The sequence below is a fragment of the Xenopus tropicalis genome, chromosome 8 (assembly GCF_000004195.4).
Source record: "Xenopus tropicalis strain Nigerian chromosome 8, UCB_Xtro_10.0, whole genome shotgun sequence".
In the NCBI taxonomy this organism is placed as follows: domain Eukaryota; kingdom Metazoa; phylum Chordata; class Amphibia; order Anura; family Pipidae; genus Xenopus; species Xenopus tropicalis.
The window spans coordinates 86,204,081-86,230,885 of NC_030684.2; the positions used below are offsets into that span (position 1 = coordinate 86,204,081).

The 26,805-nt window shown below is 37.7% G+C and overlaps 1 protein-coding gene across 3 annotated transcripts; it reads left to right on the forward strand.

The window, feature by feature from the left end:
- Nucleotides 1-514: 514 nt before the first annotated feature.
- LOC100145328 (cytochrome P450, family 46, subfamily A, polypeptide 1-like) lies at nt 515-25,971 on the forward strand. Of its 3 annotated transcripts, none has more exons than XR_004219444.1 (16): nt 515-872; nt 2,105-2,182; nt 5,425-5,506; nt 10,176-10,249; nt 11,095-11,181; nt 12,222-12,360; nt 12,942-13,055; nt 14,046-14,202; nt 16,583-16,645; nt 18,226-18,298; nt 18,902-18,986; nt 19,066-19,176; nt 21,784-21,872; nt 22,002-22,068; nt 23,693-24,265; nt 25,211-25,971. XR_004219444.1 is itself a non-coding variant. In NM_001126803.1 (15 exons), the coding sequence occupies exons 1-15, from the start codon at nt 718-720 to the stop codon at nt 23,831-23,833; spliced, it is 1,515 nt and encodes a 504-aa protein (NP_001120275.1). In that variant the 5' UTR covers nt 589-717; the 3' UTR covers nt 23,834-24,068. The 3 variants fall into 3 exon arrangements, 1 of the variants encoding a protein (NP_001120275.1); XR_004219445.1 differs by lacking the exon at nt 25,211-25,971 and adding an exon at nt 22,622-22,940 and having other exon boundaries at nt 23,693-23,781; NM_001126803.1 differs by lacking the exon at nt 25,211-25,971 and having other exon boundaries at nt 589-872; nt 23,693-24,068.
- The last annotated feature ends 834 nt before the right edge of the window (nt 25,972-26,805 follow it).

The following is a 26,805-nucleotide window of genomic DNA, read 5'->3' on the forward strand; positions in this document are numbered from 1 at the left end:
AAATGATGCCTGAACGTGATTCTTCAGGAGTATGTATGGTGCATCTATTGACACAGCCCTCTGTGGGAACTCTAGACCTACCACCAACTGCAAGGCGGCAGTAGCTCCTAGGTTCCCCTATGGCAATAGGCAGACACAATTTGAAGGACCGATGTCTCAGAGCCAAGCTCAGCTATGTGGAAGTGCAAGGAGTTTGTTTGGCCCCAAGTTATCCTTAATAATTGTCTTTAATTTGCACATTTTACATAACCACAGGTTCAGTTAAAAATTACCATTAATGGTTAAATACATACTTTCATTGAATAGTTTCTCTCATTTGCATATTGGAAAGTTTATAAATTAGATAAAATGTATATTTTTTATTTCACTTATGTTTAATGTCTACTAAATACAGGCCAGATTACTGTCTTAGGACAATGTACCACATGGCTAAAGGAACACTTAGTGGCCTGTAGGTGGCACTGTAAGGCAACATTCCACTAACAAGACCTCATTCACAAACAAAATCCTTAATAGGAAAAAAACAGGAAGAGAGTGAGTTGTGTGTGGGTGTGTGTGTGTAGAAAGGACCAGAGACAGGGAAGGCAATATCAACAGAACTAAACAAAAGAAGAAGAAATTATTGGATTATCTGTCACAAGGAGAAAAAGAGAGAACTGACATTCCCATAAGAAAAGCAGAATTTCTAAGAATAACCTTTATTTAACCTTGGGTACAATGTGGCACTCTGTCATTGTGCACTGTTTATCATGGGTTTATTCTGGATTTTTGTTGATTATCATTGGGGCTGTCGTTGCTTTCCTTGCTTACTGTGCCTACATTAAGTATATGCACCTGAAGTATGATGATATTCCTGGCCCCCCAAGAGACAGGTAAGATTTATACCGTACTAGCTAACATTTAGGCTAAAGGCACAGGGCATTTTGACTGCCCCTGTCTGCCTGTCACTACACAGAGGGCAATTTCTATTGAGTCTACAAATAATATATCATTTTACTTTTACACCATTTGTTACCTTGTTTTCATTTTCCCCCAATCCCTGCACTAGCATGCTACAGTTTATGGGAACAGTTTACTATGTATGAACCTTCTGGATGTCCATAAACCTGGTACACCTGGCGTGCAGTTACAGAGAGAAAACAATTGCATGATAAAATATGATAAATTCTGTATTTTATTTAGTTTTTGAATTCGATAAAGGTGCAAATTATTTTATAATGACTATACAACTTTTTTTTAAGAGTTTGGTGTTTTGGACCTTGTAACACTTTGTAAAAGTGCAAAGGCTCATCAGACAAACTCCTAACTAAAGGTCCCCATACATGTTGAGATTTGCTCGCTTGGTGAGATCGCCAAGAGAGCAGATCTTAACCCGATATCCCCACCTACGGGTGGACGATATCGGGGAGCGTGTAGGTAAAAAAAATAAATAATTCAAATTATATTGGCGGCAATGGGGCAGTCGGTTCAGGGACTGCATCAACGAGCCGATGTGGCCCCTGATCCGACTGAATTTTCTAACCTGCCCGATCGATATCTGGCCAATTTCAGGCCAGATATCGTTCAGGCAGACCCCTCGTTTCTGCCCCTACATGGGCCGAAAAGGTGCCGAATCGGTCCAAGGGACCGATATCGGCAGCTACAATCGGCCCATGTATGGGGACTTTAAAAGACCATTTCCACATTCTTTTACATACATGTATATAAACGTATTGTGATTTATGATATTGCTTTCTTCTCTTTAGGACTTCTGTTTTATTTCGGCTTGCAATCTTTAAAAAATGTAAATTTTAGGTGTGAGGTGAATTTAGATGGTCTATAAGACAAAATTATAAACTGACTACATTGGCTTCTTAGTTACTGCACCAAATTGTGTTTCTCAGCACAAGATTAAAGATTTGGTATTATTGGTAAAAAAAAAAATTAAGAAACTTTGTTTATTCCTAAATATAAAACTTTGACATGAAGTGTTTGGGCAAATTAGTGACCAGAATATGTCCTTTAACCACTTGTTGCAACCACCAGGCAGTGTTAATTCTTTTTGCTGTGCGACAGACTTGTACTTCCTGATAAAGATTAACATTACTGTGTGCTTGCTTTTCAGCTTCCTGCTGGGGCACATCCCCACCTTAAGCAAAGCAGAAGAGAACTACAGTGTAGTGCATGACTTGTTTTTACACTGGTAAGTTTTCCTATGTGAGCTTGAGATACCAGCATTGGACAGAGACTATCTTCATTTCTACAGCATTCAAATAAACACCAAGTACCGATAGTCCTTTCCTGCACCAATACATTGTACTTGTGCAGTAGCTCCTGTAAGAAATCAGCCCATGCGCATTCCCTGTGTTTGTGAGCGTGCATGTGTTTCAGTAAACATCAGCATATAACCCTTGGAATGCCCATCCTCCCTTTAAAAAGTTTGCACATGCACAGAAGGATTATATCGGCATTTTCATGAAGAAAACATGGCGCTGACATCGGAGCAGTCTGTTAGAAAGTTAGCAGATGCGACCGCAGGATAAATACGTTTTTGGCAATATAAAGCTGCCGATTAGGTACAGCAGGAGGTGCCCTATGATATAGTTAAAACTTGTTATAAATAGTTTCCTTGTCCTTTAAGCTACTAAAAAATGCCGTCCCCTTTAAACAAAACAGGGATTGTTATTTTATAACCTACAATATGTTTAAACGCCCAACTATATCAAAGTCATTTTTGGTCTGGCAACTTTCTAGGTTGGCATACGTGGCGCCGCAATTTAATCAGAAGTTGCCTTCCCACCGGCGATTTACACTCTCCTCGGTGGGATGTCGCGCAGCAATTAATCTCCCCATCTGTCACAGCCCTTAAAGGAGAATGCAAGTCAAAATTTAAAAAGCATACTGCCCAATAGTCCTCCTATTGTTTAGTAAAAACACCACACTTTTGGCTCACCTAATCAAATATTTACTCAGTCACACTTACTTCACATTTTCTAGAACAGGCAGCCATCTCTAAAAAGGTATTCTCCCTTCCTTTCCCTCCTTGCTTCATACTGCACATGTGTTTCATTCCCTCCCCCCCTCCCCTCTGCCAGATCTGCTTCTGATTGGCTGGTGGGTATGTGTAGCTCAGAACAGGAGACAGGATCAAGTTACACACATGCTCAGAGAATAGGAAGGCTGCCGCTGGCACCTACAGGAAGGGGAGAGACATTTTAGTGATGTCACTGTAGGCTTCACACTGCTGTAGGCTGCCAGCACCATATCTCAGAAAAGCAAGCAGGGATCTGGGAATTTAGATATGCAGTAAGTACTTAAAAAGAATGCCTTTAGACTTACTTTTAATTTATATTTACCTTTCATTGTCCTTTAAACTTCCAGATGGTTGGTTTTTTTTTTATTGGCCTCCTGTATTTGGGGATAATGGGAGCTACAGTTGGCCAGCTTGAATGTATTGAACTATAAGGACAAATAATACCTGTCTGTCTAAATATTGTCCATACAGTATGTAATGTGTGAAAAAAATTCTATGATGCAAGAAGATGAGGCGGCAATGTGCAGGTAGATAATGCCAAAAAGAAAACATTCAGTTAGATGATGGAAAGGGGGCATTACAGAGTGAATCTACCATACATCCAGCAACCTGTGCAAAAAAAGAGTTATATATGTTATATGAATATGAAATTGCACAACTGTGGGCTCCTTTAATTTTTACAATGTAGCAAAAACAAATAGGGTTACCAGACCACTTGAAAATTCAGATATATGTCTAGAACAGTTATCCCCAACCAGTGGCTCATGAGCAACATGTTGCTTGCCAACCCCTTGGATGTTGCTCTCAGTGCCCCCAAACCAGGGAGTTATTTTTGAATTCCTGACAATTTTCCTAGCAAATTTTGGTTGAATAAAAACAAGATTTACTACCAAGTAAAGCCCCCTGTAAGCTGATAGTGTGCATAGAGGCTGCCTAATAGCCAGTCTTATTAGCCCTTATTTGGCACCTCCATGAACTTTTATGATGCTTGTGTTGCTCTCCAAGTCTTTTTACATTTGACTGTGACTCACGAGTAAAAAGAGGTTGGACTCCTGGTCTAGAAAATCCAGAACTGCAGCCCTGCAACATGCATTTATTAGAAGTGTCCCTGAATTTGTATCTGATCTGGTAACCTTTCAAACTAATCACTGATTGGTTCCTAGTGCCAACTGCAATTTAGCATTTATGTTTCTAAATCAGCCTTCACATGTACCTTAGTGCCCCAGCAGCCAAAAGATACCTTCAAAAACTATCTACACACAGGTACTTTTTGCTTGCATGTGCCCAGGGCCACCATTAGAAATATTGGGGCCCTGACAAGTTATTTATATGGGGCCTCCCATGAACACAAGCATGATGTGTAGTACAAAATTTTTTGGCCATGTCCCTTGTGTGCGCTACACCAGTGTCAGACTGGCCTACCAGGATACCAGGAAAACTCCCCAGGTGTTAGTGAGCCCTCCTGCTCCTGACCATTCAACCTGCTTCATGGTTATTCCCTATTTCTGAAAGGGAACAAAGTGGAGAATAGATGGAAGAATAGATGCTAGCATGTAAGTAAAAGAGACTAGGAGAATAAAGAGGTTGGATGAGGAAAGGAGTAAAAATAGTTTGAAGAGTGGGCCTATGGTCTAAGGTCTAAGGGGTCCCAGTCCGACACTGTGCTACACAAATGATACAAACTCACAAATTTTACTTGGAAAAAGACTCTGCTGGGGAAGGGGGCACAGACTATAGTGGGCAGCTGCAATGTGTATTTATGTATATTTTGTTCCCAGAGTTTAGGGGCCAAATGATCTTGTTGTTGGACCCAATAACTAGTCACTCCAGTGCTGAAAAGTTCATGTAGAAGACGCTTATATTATCCAGCAAATAGAGCCCAATATAAACAGCTGATGTTAACCTTTATATTTACAGTATCTTACGCAATGTATGTAACTTACTGTACACTATATGGCCGGGCCCCCATTGGATCAAGATTTTTTGAGACCAGGGACACCAGTCCCACCTTTCCCTCTCCTGAAGATGGCCCTGAGTGTGCCATTTGTTGTATTTACATGCTGTTTGTTAGGACAACAGTCACAAGTAAAAAAAAGAAAGTTCTTATGTGAATATTGGAACACAGAGATGACATAAAACAAACAATACCATTGTCGTGCCTAAACCTGCAGAAAAATGAACACCTGGAACTCCTTAAGTAAATGCAATTGCCATGCAGCAACTTACACAATCAGGCAAATAAAGCTATGTGCATATATTGCAAGCATTCTAGTGTCTACAGTATACTGCTAACATAGTGCTGGGGTGTCATGGTGGCAGCAAATGTGCAACTGAGTGGGTTAAACAGAAAGTGTATCAGCAATTCTACTTGGAATCTACCTAATTAACACAATTTTCCTGTATGATTTCAGGGCAGAAATATATGGCCCAGTTTTCAAAGTTAACATATTGCACCGAGTCATGATATTTTCTACCAGCCCAGAGTCTGTTAAGGTAAAAATGTGTAATATTTACATCAATATTAATTATAAAAGTTAATTTTTGTAAGAAACATGCACAGTTTAATACTTCAGTGATTCTTTAAATGTTCTCTGTTTTGTTATTGTAAAACATTTCTACTTGTCCATTTATAGAGAATTTTATCCACATGTACACAGGTAAGTTAAAGGGATTCTGTCACACAAAAACATGTTTTTTTAAAATCTATCAGTTAGTAGTGCTCCAAATTTTTTAATATTTAATTTTGAAATTTGACATGAGGTTAGCCATTTTCTTACTTTCCCAAGTTCCCTCAGCAATATGACTTGGGTCTGATAAACTGTAGTCTCTCTTTACTACTGTGCTGCAAGTTGGCGCAATATCATCCCCCTCCCTTTCCCCCTAGCAGCCGATGAGCAGAACAATGGGCAGGTAACAAGATAGCAGCTCCCTGACAGCTCTGCTAAAAGATTCAGTTGCCACTGTTTGGCTTTTGGCTAATAGTACTGCTGGTAGAAATGCCCTCCTGTATTTTAATGAGAGGAGAAACAAGCAAAGCTGCCAGTTCTGCCTCCCATTAACTTTAGGATGATGGCACACAGGGAGATTTGATGCCTTTACCTGCTTTTTATGGCAGATATCTAATTTATATGTTTTAATGCCCACAATTCACACACACAAAAAAAAAAAGCTTACCAATCATGGGTAGCGCAGATGTCCCAGTGTGCCGTAAAACTTAAGGGTGATAGCTGACCAGGAGATCTGCGCTACCTCAAGGCAACAAATCTGGAAATACCTTTCCCTTGACTAACATTTGGATCACCACATGTAAAAAATATTAACTGCTGGGATCAAGTCTAATCGTGGTATTAAATTTAAAAATCTTTTATTGAAGCTCGTGATCACTTATTTTAAGCCGTGTGGTATATAAATATTTAAAACAGCACGTGGTCACTTTAATAGCACAGTTAACACCTTACTGTGAGTTGTTGTTCACCAATATTTCTTCAATAAAGGAGTAAAATATCCTAGTATTTAAATACAGAGAAGGGGTTGTCTTTCATCCTCTCTCATTATAAACACCTTAAAAGCACTGTTCATTTTTGGTGAGAGTTGTAGTTCACTAATTTTTTATGTTAATTTAATGAAGCACAATAATCACTACAGTATTAAATGCTAATGTTTTTTATTGAAGTTGTGATCACATTTTCTAAGCTGCTTGGTACATAATTATTTCAAATAGCACGTTGTCACTTTAATAGCACAAGTAACACTTTATTGTGAGTTGCAGTTCACCAATACGTATTTAACAAAGGAGTAAACCAATCTAGCATTTTTCATTTAGCAATCAGAAAAGGGGTTGTCTTTTATCTATTTATTATAAATACAGGTATCGGACCCCTTATCCGGAAACCCGTTATCCAGAAAGCTCCGAATTACGGAATGCCCGTCTCCCATAGACTCCATTTTAATCAAATAATTCAGAATTTTAAAGCTGATTTCCTTTTTCTATGTAGAAATAAAACAAAACCTTGTAATTGATTCCAACTAAGATATAATTAATCCTTATTGGATGCAAAACAATCCTATTGGGTTTAATTAATGTTTTATTGATTTTTTAGTAGACTTAAGGTATTGAGATCCAAATTACGGAAAGACCCCTTATCCGGAATACCCTTGGTCCCGAGCATTCTGGATAATGGGTCCTATACCTGTATTGAGATCCAAATTACGGAAAGACCCCTTATCCGGAATACCCTTGGTCCCGAGCATTCTGGATAATGGGTCCTATACCTGTACTTGCAAATTATACCCCTCCTGGTTGTTTTGTGTGGAGAAAGGATGTGAGAGTTCCAGTTCAACACATCCAATCCATATATTTAACACAAATTTTATGTTTTCCAGAGGTCTGCATCAAAACTCTGGGAAACCACTAAATCTGGGGAAGTAAAAACTCAGCTTGCCAAAAAATTGGCAATGCAAAAAAAATAGCTTATCTGAAAGCAGTTCTATTTTGCAGTTCTGGCAGAATGATCCTCAGATGGCTGCCTACACACAATATTACAACTTTAAACTTTTAAATTTTAAGTAGTAGCAAAATTATTTGCAATGTAAACAGTGTAGTTTAGTAATAAAAACAACACCATAGAAAACATGACAGAATCCCTTTAAGTCTTGGACTGAAAAGATGGGCTGGACACTTGACAAATTATTGATTGATGTTGTGACTATGCATAAAATAATATTTTGTAATATTTTGTAGCATTCATAAAAATAAAACTAAATGCAGAAGTTCCATTGCACTGATAAATGTATTTATTCATTCATCATATTAAGAGTCTTTTCACAGGTGACATCATTCTTGGTTTTAATAAGTGGCATTGAAAAAATGTATCTAATACGGTCAGTTTATTATGGAATTGCAATATTTGGCATAAAGAAATCATTATAGAAATACAGTAATGGAGTTTTTGTGTTATTAAGCAAATATTCATTAAGGAGTATTCCATTATACTGCCAAGCTCAAGTTAATAAAATGATTCCCTGACACAGCCTTACTAGGGCTTACAGACAGATTACTGGTCTGCAGATGGGAAGTTATCGGGAGATGCCTCCATTGCCAGACACAGCTAACAAAGCCTTTCAGTACACTACAGGAGTTTGATGTACAAACTATAATATCCAAGGAGGATCATGTGGCAAGCAACTCCATATCCAACTGCATCCTGACACACCCTGAAATACTAATACAGCACCCACTCTAATCCTGAACCTTACATGTTTTAGTAACATGATGTCCAGTAGAAAACATATAATATAGTACCTACAGTGGTGTGAAAAACTATTTGCCCCCTTCCTGATTTCTTATTCTTTTGCATGTTTGTCACACTTAAATGTTTCTGATCATCAAAAACCGTTAACTATTAGTCAAAGATAACATAATTGAACACAAAATGCAGTTTTTAAATGAAGGTTTACCTTATTAAGGGAGAAAAAAAACTCCAAATCTACATGGCCCTGTGTGAAAAAGTGATTGCCCCCCTTGTTAAAAAATAACTTTACTGTGGTTTATCAATTTCAATTTTCAATTTCAATATCAATTTGTGTAGTCACCCCCAGGCCTGATTACTGCCACACCTGTTTCAATCAAGAAATCACTTAAATAGGAGCTACCTGACACAGAGAAGTAGCCCAAAAGCACCTCAAAAGCTACACATCATGCCAAGATCCAAAGAAATTGAGGAACAAATGAGAACAAAAGTAATTGAGATCTATCAGTCTGGTAAAGGTTATAAAGCCATTTCTAAAGCTTTGGGACTCCAGCGAACCACAGTGAGAGCCATTATCCACAAATGGCAAAAACATGGAACAGTGGTGAACCTTCCCAGGAGTGGCCGGCCGACCGAAATTACCCCAAGAGCGCAGAGACAACTCATCCGAGAGGCCACAAAAGACCCCAGGACAACATCTAAAGAACTGCAGGCCTCACTTGCCTCAATTAAGGTCAGTGTTCACGACTCCACCATAAGAAAGAGACTGGGCAAAAACGGCCTGCATGGCAGATTTCCAAGGCTCGTCTCAATTTTGCTAAAAAACATCTCAATGATTGCCAAGACTTTGGGGAAAATACCTTGTGGACCGACTAGACAAAAGTTGAACTTTTTGGAAGGTGCGTGTCCCGTTACATCTGGCGTAAAAGTAACACAGCATTTCAGAAAAAGAACATCATACCAACAGTAAAATATGGTGGTGGTAGTGTGATGGTCTGGGGTTGTTTTGCTGCTTCAGGACCTGGAAGGCTTGCTGTGATAGATGGAACCATGAATTCTACTGTCTACCAAAAAATCCTGAAGGAGAATGTCCGGCCATCTGTTCGTCAACTCAAGCTGAAGCGATCTTGGGTGCTGCAGCAGGACAATGACCCAAAACACACCAGCAAATCCACCTCTGAATGGCTGAAGAAAAACAAAATGAAGACTTTGGAGTGGCCTAGTCAAAGTCCTGACCTGAATCCTATTGAGATGTTGTGGCATGACCTTAAAAAGGCGGTTCATGCTAGAAAACCCTCAAATAAAGCTGAATTACAACAATTCTGCAAAGATGAGTGGGCCAAAATTCCTCCAGAGCGCTGTAAAAGACTCGTTGCAAGTTATCGCAAACGCTTGATTGCAGTTATTGCTGCTAAGGGTGGCCCAACCAGTTATTAGGTTCAGGGGGCAATTACTTTTTCACACAGGGCCATGTAGGTTTGGATTTTTTTTCTCCCTAAATAATAAAAACCCTCATTTAAAAACTGCATTTTGTGTTTACTTGTGTTATCTTTGACTAATAGTTAACGGTTTTTGATGATCAGAAACATTTAAGTGTGACAAACATGCAAAAGAATAAGAAATCAGGAAGGGGGCAAATAGTTTTTCACACCACTGTAGATGTATGAGGGCCAAGCAAGTAATTACTATTTCTGTTCAACCAAACACCTCTTTTTTAAACCATATCACCAATATTTATACAGGCCCTACATAAATACATACATATGTTGTCAAAATGTAGCTTCCTTTTGCATGGCCCCATATGATCAAAGCAGGCAGTTTGTAATTCTAATTTGGACTTTGTGCTTATCAAGATTAAATAATTAATTATTAATAATACTTGTTAATATGTTCATACTTTTTCAACTCAATAGGAATGCCTCATGTCATCAAAATACCCTAAGGATCCCTATACCTACAACCAGCTATTTAATTTGTTTGGAAAGAGGTATGCTGTTGTTATTGTCCTTTATTTATGTAGCAATTATATATACCACAGCACTTTACAGAAATTGTTTACATCAATTTGCCCCTGGCCTTGGCCCAGGAAATATTGTAGTCCAATCAACCTGCTTGTGTGTTTTTGTAATGTGAAAGGAAAACTGTGCAGATATGGGCAGAACCTACAAACTCCCTGCAAATGGTGCCTAGCTCAGAATCGTGCAATACATTTCCTTACTTCTTCCCTGCTACTCACTGTGCTGGTACCTGTCTACATAAGGAGCAGTGGTGTCTGGGGAGGAACAGGAGCTGGAGCTGGAGCAGTGACAAGATACAGAAAGGCCAGAACTCAGGGTTGGCTGACAACCCCACCACCACCATTGCACCCTAGGCATTTGCTTCTTCTGCCCTGGCTGCAGCACAAGGGAGCAATGAATCGAGCACTTGCCTTAACCAGGTGGTGTGGGCTCCCTTTATGTGCTGCATAATTAATGTTGAGCCTAATATGCAAATGAAAAGCATGTAATTATATGCCTTGCATTGTAGGTTCAAGGGACACCTAGGGGGTCATTTACTTTACTAAAGCTCACTCACATTCTATTTATTAATATGGGATTTTTAGAAGCATATTTATCAAATGGTAAGTTCTCTCTTTTGCCCATTGATAAATATATAGAACATGGGTGAGTTTTTATGTATTAAGCTCTAAACTTACATTTTGATAAATCTGCCTCTTAGTTGTAAATAATATGCTAACTAATTTAAATCCTCCAGTATCTTGTGTTGTAATTATATAAAATGTTTAATAAAAAAACATAGCAGATTGCGACTAACTAAAATTATCTTCTTTAGATTCCTGGGAAAGGGTTTATTAACTGATCCAGACCATGATCACTGGTACCATCAGCGTCGTATTATGGATCCCGCATTCAGTAACACGTGAGCTTACATGGATGATAATATACCCCCCGCTGTAATAAATGCATTACCCCTTTGACCACATAGATGCATTAGGCTGCAGGCCATGTGCTTTTATAAATATCGCAGAATCCATGCCTTTGCTGGAAGGAGACCTTCTCTTCTATTTCCCTACCTATGTAACATTTTACCCAACCCTACCAATCCTATACATCCAAACAGCCTTTCCACTCTCTGCACAGCTGCTATCACCAGTGCCTTCTCCTGTTCCCCACTTTAAAACTGGCAGTTCTGTCCGCCCCTTTTTCAACTTTTTCATGTACTGGAAAGTTAATTCCTTGTCGCTTAGAATTGTGCCTTTGTGGCACAAGGTGGTATGTTTTAAAATATGCAACAGAGACAGACTTATCATTAGTCACAAAACAAAAAGTCACAGAAAAAAATTGAGATCAGGTTTAATTAATAGATAGCTTAGTGGAGTGGTAGGGTACAATTTCTTTCGATAACATTTATGTAGGTTACTCTTTAATAATAAAGAGTAGCTTCATTAGCGCAAGTCCTCAAGTGAATCAAATAAAATCAAAGAAATGATGGCCATTAGCTATTATTTGATGCTCAGCTGAAGCAATATGCTTGTTACAGAGAACACTGGTTTGCAGGCCTGGGTTAGATCAGCTTTCTCTGGCAAATGTAAAATATTGGTGCAGGTAAGGGTCAAAAATGAGTAGTGAATAGTAAATGAATGAATGAATAGTAAAATGGCCCACCACTTCTAAAGAGAAAATTGTGCAGTGCAGCTAAAGCTGGCATGTACAATGCAGTTCTCTTGGTACCCAGTCTCTGTATATAAACCCATAATTGTACCTGTAGCCTGTAAATTTTCAGAAAAAGATGGGGAAGTCACCCTGGATTTCTGTATGGATATACTGTAGGATGTAAAGTAGGTTGTTTGAAGTGGTCAACAGCTTTGAGCCACAGACTGCACTTCCTTATAAAAGAAGAAACAGACACAAGCGCATTTACTATTATCTGTTCCCTTATGATACATTCATTTCTGAAAGATACCTTAAGGAGATGATTGGAATTTTTAATGAAAGAGCTGAACAAATGATGGAAAAATTAGAAGAGAAAGCAGACAGCCACCAAGAAGTCTCCATGCACAGCATCATCAACCGTGTTACTTTGGATGTCATTACTAAGGTTAGTTCACACCAGAGTTTGTCAGTTTTGTTTCCCAGCCTTACAAAAACTCCTAAAAACATTCCCCAGCCAAGGGTTGCCCATGATTGAAATGTCCCACTGACTCATAGGTGAAGGAAGAAAATGGTGTCTGTGTGTGGCTACGGTTATACTGTACCACTCAGCAGTGCAGAAGCGATCTAGCCAATTTTCTGCCTTTGGCACAACTGTACAGCTGCCACCTGCCATTTACTATAGATCCCCATGCTGCCTGGAGGAAAGATAAGATTTAGAAGCTTGGAAGGCCTGGCCAGGTTTGCCTCTTGTGATAAATTAATGGCAACCACCGCTGGTCATGTCACCAAATAAGTAGATTGGAACCATGCAATAAAATATTGAGATGGCAATTGGGGCAGTCAAATCATAGTCACTGGCTAAATTCTGGTTTCTAGTTAATATTAGAAATATTATGCAATCACACTTGTAATTTCTAAAATTGTTTTGGAAATGTGGTTTTGGAATAATATCTTTACCAAAGGCAAGTGTTAGTAGACAGTAGCCTCTTGCTGTTATGAAAAGGTGACAGTAATATTTTTATGCAGGTAGCATTTGGGATGGACCTTGGATTAGTAGAAGGAAACAAGACTAATTTTCCTAGTGCAATCTCTAAGGTACTTACAGGCATGATGCAGTATATTCGGAACCCATATATGCAGGTAAGAAGAAATACCTTTTCATTCATTATGTAGATGTATATTATAGAGATGTATTGACACTAGTGTTACTTGTTTATTATGGTTTTGCTTTTATTGACATTTAAAGGAACAGTAACACCAAAAAATTAAAGTGTATAAAAGTAACTAAAATATAATGTGCTGCTGCCCTGCACTGGTAAAAGTTGTGTGTTTACTTCAGAAAGTCTACTATAATTTATATAAATAAGCTGCTATGTAGCCATGGAGGCAGCCATTCAAAGGATAAAAGGCACAGGTTACATAGCAGATAACAGATAAAACACTATTGTACTCTACAGAACTTATCTGTTATCTGCTATGTAACCTGTGCCTTTTCTCCTTTTTTCCAGCTTGAATGGCTGTCCCCATGGCTACACAGCTGCTTATTATATAAATTATAGTAGTGTTACTGTAGCAAACACACCAGTTTTACCAGTGCAGGGCAACAGTGCATTATATTTTTATTACTTTAAAGCTCTTTCATTTTTTGGAGTTACTCTTCCTTTAAAGCAAAAATATGAAAAGCATCCTACTCTATAAATGTTGCAATATGTTCTTGTACGTTAAAGTAAAAACAACCTGGCTGCAATACTTAGAGGGCCGTATAACCCCTTATCAACATAGGTTCAATGAATAGGACTTGTACTGAACATACTTTTTGCCTATTGTTTTAATCAGAAAACAATCTATGGTTTTAGTTATTTCCTGAATTAATTAGGGCGAACAGGGAAATTGAAGCTACTCCATGTTTGGTCCCTGCTCGGTCAACAATAAGAATAGCAGTGCACAGATATTCCTCTGCCTAACGGCCTTCTGTTCATCTGTGCGAGGACCAAACATGATTTTTAAAAAGGGGGGGTTAATTTTTAAAAAGGGGGGTTTACTGCCCTTTTAATAAAACATTGTACTTTTGGTTCTCCTGTAATCATGCCTGTCTTTTCTAATACTATGTTTCCTATGGTGCTTCTTTAGTACTTTCCACAGCACTGGGCCTTTGTTCGAGAGGTGCAGGAAAGTGCAGACTTGCTGCGAAAAACAGGCAAGGAATGTATCAGTCAGCGCAAAAAAGCAATGCAAAATGGAGAAGAGCTTCCCAAAGACATCCTGACCAAGATTCTGCAGTGTGCTGGTATGGTATATGTAGGTTACATGCAGTATGTCCACACTGATAGACATTCAAGGTTTATGGTGGACATTTTTGAAAACTAAAACTGTCTGAATGTATTCTAGAGGTCCTTTAATTGCATTACATGTAGACAGCAAATGTGGAAATTTTCATACCATCTGCATAGCACACCCATGCTTCTGAGCTGGTTACTCCATTCTGATCTCTTCACTACCAGGGATCCTTTCATCAGATGCTTGTTAGTCTAGTATTCAAATGCATCTTGAACAGTTTATAGTAAAAGTACCAGCCTAACTAGAACTAGGTGAAATTGGTCAAAGTAGAACTGTAGCATTTCCTTGGTAGTCATAGGGTAAATTCAACATTCTATTATTGTGTTAAAGGACATGTAAAGCCTACATTTGCCTACAATGTATATCAGTTGGGCACATCACCCCCCACCCAAATGGCACCATTTGTACTGTATATATCCCCTCCGCTTGCCAGCACCATCACATTTTCATACAGCAAATAGCAGCTTTCACCCTGTGGCCATTTTTCCTCTGATACATAATTGGATACATTTAAATCTGCAAACAGCATACACACACACAGATCCTTATTCAGCATACATTTCATCAAGAATACAGGCTCACACAGGCAGGACTGTCTCTGATAAACGTTCTGCTTTGTTTGAGCTGAGCTCAGGAGAGTTGGTTAGGAGAAAAAAATTGAAGCAGACAGCTAGAGCTGAGTTTCTATGGGAACCAGCAATGTCTTCACTGGCTGCTAGACTGGGGGGCGTGTTTAGTAATCTGAGCTTAGAACAACTGAGCATGCCCACAAGCCAACAGCCAAAGCAAATTCCTGAGGGAGGGGGGGCGAGTGGGTTACAGGAGGAGAAGCAAATCTAAGTGATTAAGGAGATGTTGCAGCCTTACTTAACCCCTGGACAACCAGTGTGGCAGGTATTGAAAGATTTCAAAGAGGCTGTTCACTGATTACATTTTTGTGTGTGGGGTTTACATGTTCTTTAAGGAGTACAGCAGTAAAATCATATTCTGTTAAGTTGTGTTGAAATCAAGGCTACACATGGTTATGGCAAACAGTGCAAATTCCAACTAAAGCAAAATGCTACAGATACATTGGATTATTTAAACTGGCAGTCATCATCAGATTTGTCACAGTGAAATCATTTTGAAATTGCAGATAAACAGTTCCATGTGATAGGACAGGTAAAGGGGTAGCACTGTCTTTATGTTCATTCTCTCAGTGTACGCCATTGGCATATTACATATAACATTGTGGTAAAACTTGCAATTAAAATGTATTTAATTGGGATTTGTACAATTTGATTTGCATAATATGCTTAAAGGGTTCCTCTACCCACAAATTCATTTTTGTCTAAGGAAATTTCCAATATACAGTATATCCCCAATTGTATGTTTGCCAGGGGATCATGTCAAACTGGAATAAATACCAGAAAAACATGAAATATCAGACTGAATAATGCAGCTTTTCTATGTGTCAATTCCTAAAAAATGTAAAATCGGAAGGGTATAAAATCTGGGTTCTACTGTACATTTAACATTTTTAATGGATTGAAAGTTATTTGTAAATGTAACTGTGGTGTTTATCTCTCTGTTCTCTGGGTCTGACATTTAAAATAGGAGCAACTTCTCCTCCAGATCAATCGGCTTTTTCTCATCTTAGCTGTGGATCTCTCCAGTTCCTTCAGAGATACCCTTGATCTATTGGCTGCTTCTAACTAATGCCCCATTCAGAGTTACCATTAGGAATGGGGGGCCCTGTTTGCAGGGCTAGCAGTCCACATGGCGCTACCTATTAGCCAATCACAGTGCTTACTTTGCATCCCAAATAACTTTTTTTCATGCTTTCGTGGCTCACCAACACTTTTTTACATCTGCATGTGGCTTATGAATAAAAAAGGTTAGTCTTCCAACCCCCTATAACCACAATCTGTTCTTCCTACAACCTTTGCTAAAGGAGGCTGATCTTCTGGCTGTTAGAAAGATCAGTACCTATCTAGAACTGCCATTTCTGAGTTTGCACTCTAATCTTCCTGATATAATCTGGCAAAACCATATGTACCCCTGGGTAAATACTTAAACATAGCATTGTAGGTCTTGTTGTTTGCAGCATGCCTGTGACTGCAAATGTGGTTAGAGGTACTTTTCTTGGCTGCATTTGTGTCATTATTTGCATTCAACTTAACTATTATTAACAATTTCAATAGACAATATTTATGGGTAAATGTTACACGTTAGAAGGGCATATAACTGCTTCTTCACAAAAGTTACTGTTCGTGGATGGCTGAATCTGGCTGTGTTGCCCCACAATATAAACATGATGCCTCTCTTGTATTGCTCTGGTCTGTAAATAGAGCTGGAAAATGCTTTGGATGATGAGATCATGCTGGATAACTTCATCACATTCTTCATAGCTGGTGAGTATTTATTTTATGACTTAACTTTGCTTTTGAATTGCATTGCCATGTTCGTTTTTTATTAATGTTTTTTAAAAGACAATATAATGGCTCTACATATTATTGGTCCAGCATTGTAGCATAATTAGAATGACAAAACTAAAGAGGTTAATTTGGATGCTTGATTCAAATTATTAAAGAAAACATTACACCAAACTATATGTTGAGCTAATATTAAAACATTGTCTTTTAATATTGGAAGTATATTGGGTTTATATATTATTTATCTTTTATGTATAAAAGTACGTAATACATTTTACAATTCCTAGAATGTTTATTCAACAAATCTTATTTCATGCATATTTGCCCCACTCCAAAGAGAGCATCAGAGTAAAATATTATAGATTTAGATCACACAACCAAAACCAGGGATATCCAGGGCAGCTTCCCTTTACTCTGGGTGCAGAAAATCAGCAATAATTGGAGCAACACAACTTGCCATACAACCCAGTGCCTTTATTATATATAGGCACCCAATGGCCTGTGCATAGGTCAGTAGCTTTAGGGGGGTGGCCCTTGGGTGCCTATATAATCAATGACATTTAAAAAAATAAAAAACCCCAGCTGCCAGATTATACCTCTCTAAATCCGGCAGAGCTGTGTGAGTGAGGGAGCAGAGGAAGTGATGTCACTCACAGTTGTATGCATGATGTCACTTCTACTACCTAGGCTGGCACTAGACCTAAATCCAGCCCTTCATACACCTTAGGCACCCCTATAAATTTGGTCAAAAAGAACATGCAGAAATTGAGTTAATCTGGTATCAAATCTGCTGTAGAGTGCTGAGTAGTGCTGTATATAATATATATATATATTTATTTTCTATATATAAAATATATATATATATTTTTTTTTTACTTATAGACATACATAGAAAGTGCTTAAAAAACTTTCTTAGTAATCAAATTGTCTATTCTTACAAATATAGATAAATGTATTATTCTATTTAGAACAATACACAATGCACATACAAACATCCAATACTTTAGCTGCTGTACAATCCGCCACTGAAGTTGGGGCTGTTCAAATGTCAGTGCACCTGACATTAACTTGACTATCCAAGCTGTGGGTAGCATCTCTGTGAGAAAGGCTTGAATTCCCTATCTGCCATCAAATAAAGTACTGGTTACAAGGTCTTTTTGTGTGTTGTGTTGGTTTAATGCCCCCCTCCTTAAGGGGCATACAAAGGAATATTGTATGCATTTAAATATAATGTGCTTTTACCCTGCAGTGGTAAAAAATGTAGGTTATACTTTTGTATAATTTATATAAATAAGCTGTGTAGCTAGGCTAGGGCCATAACTTGAGATATACCGGTTTAGGGTACAATATGGAGATTTATAGGGGTTAGATATTATTTATGGCTCTCTACACTCTCTATAAAAAAACACTTTCATTTTAAAGAACACTGCTGCTGCCAGAAATAGCTGATTTACAGCAGCTGTAGAAATAAGAACAACCTGAACAGGTAAATTGAACTTTTTGACTACATGGTGATACTGGCCCTTTTATAAATCTTTTGATTTATATGTTATTCATAGGACAGGAAACAACTGCCAACCAGTTATCATTTACTGTTATGGAGCTCACCAGGCAGCCCGAAATAATCACAAAGTAAGTGTCAAGACTGATGGTCAAATGGATTTAATAGACTCTACATACTGAAATATCAAAGTGAAATAATACAAAAATAAATGGACCTGTATGTAAATTTAAATGCATTAGTGCCTTGTTCAACTGTAAAAAAAATCATTATCATCTATTTAAAAAAATACTTTCTTATATTTACCAAACAATAGAAATTTATGAAAGAAAAACCTTTCAGTTTTAAAATTACTACATTCACAATGAGGACTGTGCCTTTTTACCAACACATTTCCCTCTCATATACAGTATTTAGCTGACACCATGTTGCTATAGTAAGCTCTTCTTTTTGCCCATATGACTGTTATATCAGTGTTTATATGGTCTTTATTGTATACTGCAGCAAAATATGTTTGTTTTTGAATATATTTTTACATGCAGAATGCAGAAATGAACCAGGTTACAGCTGAACCTTAGTATATTGGCTTGATTTTGGCCAGGATTAAAGTAATTTAAAAATAGATTTCACTTCATTTAATGTGACCTTTCACTTTAGAATAATTAATAATAATTAATTTGAATTAATTCTAATTAGGGTGCTGTTGAGAAATGTCTTTTGTGTTTCATTTCCAGGCTACGTATGGAGGTGGATGAGGTCATTGGCTTCAAACGGGACATTAGTTATGATGATATACAAAATCTCAATTATATGACCCAGGTATGAGAAAATATTGCAGAAAAAAGACCAAAACAAAATGAGGGTTTAAACATAAAACTAATAGCATTTCTGATTTTAGGTTCTGAAAGAATCTTTACGATTTTACCCACCCGGACCAGGAACCTCTCGGTATATTAAGGAAGATACAATTTTTGAAGGCATCAAGATTCCTGGAGGGGTGCCCATTACTGTAAGCATGTAAATTGAATAATTAGGGTGTTGATAAAACACTGTTGCACGTATTCATCAATATTCGAGTTTGTTTTTCTAAATCGAATAAACTCGCATATCGAATGGTTGCTTATTTATTAATAAGCAAAACTCGTTTGAATAAAAAACTCCCATTGACTTCTATAGAAACTTGCAAACTTTTAGATGGCAAATTTTTACATTCCAGTTTTCAGGTTTTTAATAAAACAGAAAAGTTTTCAAACCATAACTGGAATTCGAGTTTCTTAAGCGCAAAAAGACTTGAATCGTGAAATAAATCACCCCCTGTAAGTTGGAACAGAAACACTAGCAAAGTATATTTAAATAGATCACAAAACACCTCCATTGGCCACAGTATAACTACTAGAGGGTAGTGGAAGCATACTAAGGGGCACTTTTACTAATCCACGAATCTGAATCCGAATGGGAAAAATTTGGATTGGAAACGAACATTTTGCAACTTTTTAGTCGCCGTTATGACTGTTTCGGAATTGTCACAACTTTTTCGTAGCCGTTACGACTTGTGCGAATTGTCGCAACTTTTTCGTAGCCGTTACGATTTGCTCGTATATTGTCGCGACTTTTTCGTATTGAGCGCTCGTAAACGGCGGGCAAAACTTTCAGACTTTGCATGATTTTGGAAGCCTACCATAGGACTCAATGGCACTCTGCAGCCCCAACCTGGCCCAAGGAAAGTCACGATACTGAAGCTTGAATGAATCCGAAACTTTCGTACTCGGCGCAACGGCTACGAAAAAGTTGTAACGGCTACGAAAAAGTCGCGACAATTTACAAAAAAAAAACGCAAAATACCGATCATTACGAAAAAAACACATTCGGACGCTTTTCGGACGTTCGTGGATTAGTAAATGTGCCCCTAAGGCTTATAGTACAGAGGGGGTTTCTCAGCTTGCTAAGAAGCCTCTGAATTAGCCACTGCTACTCATCATTCATTTGCTGCTTTTCCACCTGAAAATGACCAACTGAACAGGAGGAGGAAAGTGTCAGCATGGATCGATTCTCTGCCACTAATTGCTGTTACCTAGATATATGTCAGTGTTTCCCAGTTTCACTGAGGCTTGGAATTTTACTGGTTTTATAACAAATATGCTCTGTAATCACAGAACTGACAAAACTTGAATGACACTAGAGCCCAAAAATTGATCATTGCATTAATTTGCAAAGTACGTTGGTCAAGAGTTAATTTTGCATAATGAAAGAAAATGTAATTCTAAATAAGTTTCCAATATTTATTAAATACAGCAAACACTGCTTTCAGTTTTACTATTTTTAAAATTTTCTACACACATGTGGAGTCAATTTACAATTTTTCAAAGTTAAGGGGGAAAAAACATGATTGTGAAAAAATCCCACAACAAAATACGCACAATTTTTTTTGCAATAGTGCTTTTCCTTGAGTAGTACCTTATTTAAGAAAAAAACAACAAATCTCAAATGTTTCAGTAAACCTGAAAAATGAAGTTGAGAAAATTCCTATATACTTCTATATAAACTTGTCATCTTTTTCTTCTGGCGACTTTTTGTATTTTTTTCCTTTTGTAAGCTTAAAGCAAATTGGAACTCACACATTCATAAGCTACAACAAAAGTTTTCCTGGATGAGACTATTTCTTTCAGGCTCGAGTCTTCGCATATATAGGAGGCCTGGGTGTTGTGAAACTATAACTCACAGGATCTTCATCCCAAGAGCTGCTCACAGGCTAGCCCTAACTATCTGTCACAGCTATGAGCCCATTTATTAACCTTTTTTATTTTTCTTGATTCAGATTCTTAATGCTAAAATCGCTAAAAATTCTAATCTGACAATTCACCAGCTAAAACTTGCCAAGATTATGTAGAAGTCAATGGCAGAGGGCCCTTCCCTTTCCTTAAAGATCCTTCTTTTGTCTTTAAATTTTAGAGGTTTTGGATTTTTAATGCTGTTTTTTTGTGTGAGTTTTCCCAGCGACAATTCAAAAAAGTCGCAGTTGATGCAACTGTTTCTCTCACAGACTTTTCATAACAGATTTTTTTAGTAAATATCAGACATTCAAGGAAATTAGTTTAGTCGAATTTTAAAATAAAAAAAATGAGAAATGATAGAGTTTTAGTAAATCTCCTCCTTAGTGTGACCTATTACAGGGTATAACCTGATCTTTCTAGACATACACTTGGACCTAGGTTCCACTTAATCTCACCTTCCTGCCCAGGTGCACTTCTATACAAAATTGACCCTGGCCACATGGCTGCTCTACCTTTTATATAATAGAGCATCTAGTAGCCAAACTAGAGAAATACTTCTCTTTTAGAATGTATATATTTGTGTTGGCGTTTTTCTTGATTCTTGGAAAAAAAAACAAACACAATTTTTGATAAATCTGCCCCTTTAACTTCTTCAGCTTGACTAGTTATACTAGTCACAAAGTTGTATATAGGGAATAATATGATTAAAAAAGCCAAATTGTGCATATTTTTTTTTTTTTTTTATTTCTTTGAAAGGCACTGGCTTATAACAAAATACCATAAATACACATTATAACAAAATACCATAAATAAATGTTTTTCTTTTATTGAATGCTTGTGTCTAGTTTAACACATATGTCATGGGAAGGATGGAGAAGTTCTTTCAAGACCCATTTAAATTTGACCCGGAGAGATTCCATCCAGCGGCTGTAAAGTACGTAAGAGAACCATTCTAAAAGACAATTCAAAATTTAGCACTACATTAATCATTTGTCATTATTTTACATTTGATTTAAAATCAAATGATGACTAAATAAATTAGTGACAATCTTTTTTTTTCCAGACCATACTTCTGCTATTTCCCATTTGCATTAGGCCCTCGGTCCTGTCTGGGGCAGATATTTTCCCAAGTAAGGTTACTGCATATATAATTCTTATGTTGATCTTTATATGGTATCTAATCCAACTAGGCTCAAAAGCTACTCAAAAATACAATATATTGTGTATCATTTACGCAGTATCATTATTCACAAAGGCAGCAGATTCCTCTTTATTTACATCTCATTGTGCCCATATTCAAGCCTTTTATTACCTTATAATGCTTGCCACAACCAGATCAATTCCTTAGGGTGATGTCACACAGGGCCCTTCATTACCCGGCGAGAACTTTCATTAACTGCCACAATACCTGCACCTTCACTTTGAACCTTCACTTTGTATGTAAAGTACATTACATGTGGCAATCCCAGGTAATAACTCAAAAAATGCCTCCTTCTGTATTTTCAGGAATGAAAATTGATTACCAGAGATTGCTACATGTAATGTGTTATACATGCAGTTATTAAAATGGAAGCAAAGGGGCAGGTATTCTTAGGCGATTTATTACCCCTAGGGGAGGATATTTATTGCCGGGCACCCTGTCTGACATTGCCCTTGGTTTTCTTTTTGGTTTTTTTCTTTTAGGTATTATCTAAATGAGCAGATGTTTGTGGAATGGGGGTGAGAGAGAACCTATAACTTCATTGGTAGCAAGTGACCTCCCTGACAATGGCACTACATGGAAAGATTTCCTGTATTGACACATTAATAGTACTCTGATAGTAATCACACTTGAACTGTGTCATCATGGGCCACCGCTAAGATTGCCATCCGGCCAGTATTTCACCAGCCTAACCTGGACTACAGGAAACTTTTACTCAAGATACAGAACCTGAAGTGGTTTAAAGCAGGACAGAAGCTTAGTGTACTTATGTATCTGCTCTGCAAATTAGTGCAAAGAGGGGTGAATACAATTTTATAATGCAATACATTAAATGCTAAGTACTTAATCATTTTAAGCCACTCCTCAACATGCCCTGGTCAGACATGTACCCAACTCATCAAAATCTCACCCATTCTGGGTAAGCCCCTTTTGGGGTTTATATCTTATATCTCCTTACTAAACAGTGGGAAATATGAGGTATTTAAAAGAGAACTATACCCCCTGAATGAATATTTAACCAACAGATAGTTTATATTATATTAAGTGACCTATTAAAGAATCTCACCAAACTGGAATATATATCGGTAAATATTGCCCTTTTACATCCTTTCCCTTGATCCACCATTTAGTGGCAGAACTCTGTCCATTAATTGGCTAATGTGGCATGTATGTGTGCCTTGGCTTGTTAATATTTAGGAGTACCCAATAGTATATACTTCAATATTTTATTGAAAATGGTTTATTTAGATGAAGCAGAGTTTTACATATGAGCTTGTTTATGCAATATATTTTTTTAAAGACCTATATTGCTTGGGGTATAGCTTTCCTTTAATATTATTCTGCTGAAAAGTGAAATTGACTAACTAATATTTAAATATTGGGAGGCATGAAATCGCACAGTGGATTTTTATAAACAGAACATGTATCTTCTCAGGGGTTCTGCTTGGCTATCCCAGGCATGACAAACATACATAGCTAAGGTTCCTAATGGACTTTAAGCACATTGATGGACTAAAGCCAATTCAAATTTTTCTTTTTTTTATCCTGACCAGCTGGAGGCAAAGGTCATTCTAAGCAAACTGATACAGAGATTTGAGTTTGAGCTAGTTCCAGGACAATCTTTTGAAATAAAGGACACAGGAACTCTGAGACCCCGTGATGGAGTTGTCTGCACTCTGAAGTCCAGGGCTTGATCCAAGTTAAACATGACAACATACTGGAGTAAAGCTGATGATCCTGATATACCAGATTTGAACAACTCAACCTTTGTATGAATCAGTGTGTAACACGGTAGAACCTTTGGATCTGCTTTCTGTTAGGTCTGTGCTGACATTTTTTTAGGATGATATTTAGAGGAATATCTTACTCTCTGTCTACCTAAACCTTGTTATTAAAGTGCCCACAAATAAATATGATGAGTAAGCAGAAGCAGAGGAACTGTCACTGCTAAAATCATGCACCTACTATAAATTGTAGGCTATGTTTAATAATATTTCTTCACAAATATGTTTATTTTTTTATAGTTTGTTGATGCATAGCAGATAAATTCCCCTGCTGTAATTTACAAGGAACATTATTACAAAGTGACCATAAAGAAGCAGAAAAAGCAGGCTTCCTTTTCAGACATGGGTTAAGTAACGAGAAAAGACATACACTTGATCAAGGCACACCATATAGAAAGTTAAAATAAACCTTTATTTATATGACTTCTAAAAGAAATTGGTTTAAAAATATGTACTGGGGACGGGAAAATTAAAAGAAAAGGCAGCCCTATGTTTGTTGGAATTAGAACAGTTTCACTTTCTATGTTGCAACATTGTAACAGTATCGCAAAAGGAAAAATCTTGCTCTGCTGGAATTGCTACTAAGAGACAGTAAGTGTTGGGGGTCTGCTAATCTAGCATGGATAGGTCACACTGTATCAATTGTGAGCTACTAGCATGTATTAGTAAGGTGAATATAGGTTTCACCACGGTGATACCTTTAAAATCCCAGATCCACCCTATGTTATTCACACCCAACTGAGAATGTATGGGAGTTATAGTTAGTGTTCCATGCCCGGGTCAGGGTCAGACTATATTGTAACGGCCTTACAGGGGAAATTAGTTGTTTTAATAAATCAGATAGAATTCTATTATAGAATTGTGCCAGAAGGAGCTGAATTAACGGTTACATTGCTCACTGCATAGTATACCGGGTTACAGTTAACCTTTATTACGTCACTATACTTCAGTGCTTGAAATTGAATCATCCGTCAGAACACAATTATTCTCTCTTCCAGACGGCGCAGTTTAACTCTTTATAATATCTAGAAGTTATTCGAGAGTAGCTGGGTACAGATAGAGTTCTTTAACTTAGCCAGTATCTTTACCGGAATTGAATATCATATACATAGGCTTACTGTATAGTCTACCCAACCGTTTGGCGCGGGGAACTCCTTGTCCGCACTTCAGCTTAACAAGTGCGTCCCGACAAGTGAGTCATCCGGCACCGAATATATTACAAGCCCGACTAACCGTACTATTAGCTAGCTATATGGTAGACGCGGGACCGACTTCCACTTTTCAGACATAACATCAAATGCCCTTCCCTGAAAAAACTTCTCTTTCATATTATGCCTACGCCAGCCATGCAACAGTTCATTCATGCTTAAATAATTCCTACTTAGTTTCTAGATGAACCTGAGGCTTCTTCTTAAAGGGGAAAACAAAAACTTTTCCTAACTCCAAAATTTATTGAAAGGGTAGCAACTTTTCTGGGGCATGCCCCTTCATCAGACATATACAACTATGTTCTAATGCAGATTCCCCTGCCACAATTAAGAAGGTGTATACCTTTTGGGCGGCCAAAACATGGAATGCTATGGATATTTTGTTGATGTTTGTCCTGGATTCCTGGCCACAAAGGGTCAGACTTAGAATGACACTATTTTATTAAGTGTATCTGTTACCCAGAGCACTTGGGACTGGGTGTTGGAGATTTGACAGTTGTTTAGATTTCCTGTGTGTCAAGTCCTTAGCGGTCCAGGAAATAACGTGCTTTTATTCCCAACCTAAAATAACTATGTAGCTAGTTTACTGTTATATAACACAAATAAATTGCAAAGGTTTTATCAACCTGTGCAAAAAAGAAAATCCTTCCTTAATAACATAGAAATCACACACATGTCCTATGGAGTTACATAAAAAGCCCATCCACCGTGTTTATTTCTGGGCTTAGTTGATCTTTATTTCACATGAAATGTATTTCCCAAGAGCTGTGGGTTGTTCACCACTGAGTGGCAGCACTGCTACATCACTAAGCCAAAATAAATCATAAGCTGTTTAAAAAAGGATTGTGTTTTTGATAAGACAGGGCTTCCCTAAATGAAATATTATGCATGATGACGTAAGTTATGCACCTACGTAGCCTGAATTTAATGGAATGCGCTAAGCAGAATACTACGAATGAAAAACCAGCACAACAGAGCGATTACAAGCACGGTGAGCCCTGCGTAGTTTATTTGTGAAATGCAAATTTTCAGGGGAACACCTCCTTATCAAGCATGCAGACCAGTGTTGCAATAATGAATATACAGACAAAAGTTAACATAATCAATAGGATGGAAAGTAACATGAAGTCCAAAAATGCTAATCCAGATCAATTACGTCAAAAGTCTCAAAAGAACGTTTCTGGGTTTAAGCCTGAAATATAATTCCATCCAGAGGGCACATAGGCCAGTAACTACAGAGGAAACAACAAAATATATGAAGCACTGCAGCACATCTAGATACAAGTGAAATATATTGAGATGAAACTGTAGCAAGCAATAATCTATCACCTATCTTGTCATCATAGTTACAGATATATTGTCCTTGAATCCAGACAAGTTCTTTTGTCATTGACTTTTGAAACTTTTCACTATTGAAACTTAATTGATCTGGATTGGCATTTTTGGTACTTCCAGACCAAGATGGCAGCTTTTTGGGTTGGTTTGGTGCCAGCTGAAGGGCCTGCCTGACCGCTATCCATTTGAAAATCGGTAAGATATAAATCGGGCATGTTTGCTGTCTGACTGGGGACCCCATCTGATGTGGTTCTTGTCCCAACAGCCTGCATAGTGGCAATTACAGTATGATCTGATTGTTGGCCTGAGGATCAAATGATAGGGGATAAGTCTGATATT

Excerpts from the sequence above, each read along its gene's own strand:
- LOC100145328 (NM_001126803.1), top strand. The coding sequence starts at position 718 with ATGTGGCACTCTGTCATTGTGCACTGTTTATCATGGGTTTATTCTGGA. Across the intron at positions 2,183-5,424 it reads CATGACTTGTTTTTACACTG|GGCAGAAATATATGGCCCAG; the intron begins GTAAGTTTTCCT and ends GTATGATTTCAG. Across the intron at positions 11,182-12,221 it reads GATCCCGCATTCAGTAACAC|ATACCTTAAGGAGATGATTG; the intron begins GTGAGCTTACAT and ends CATTTCTGAAAG.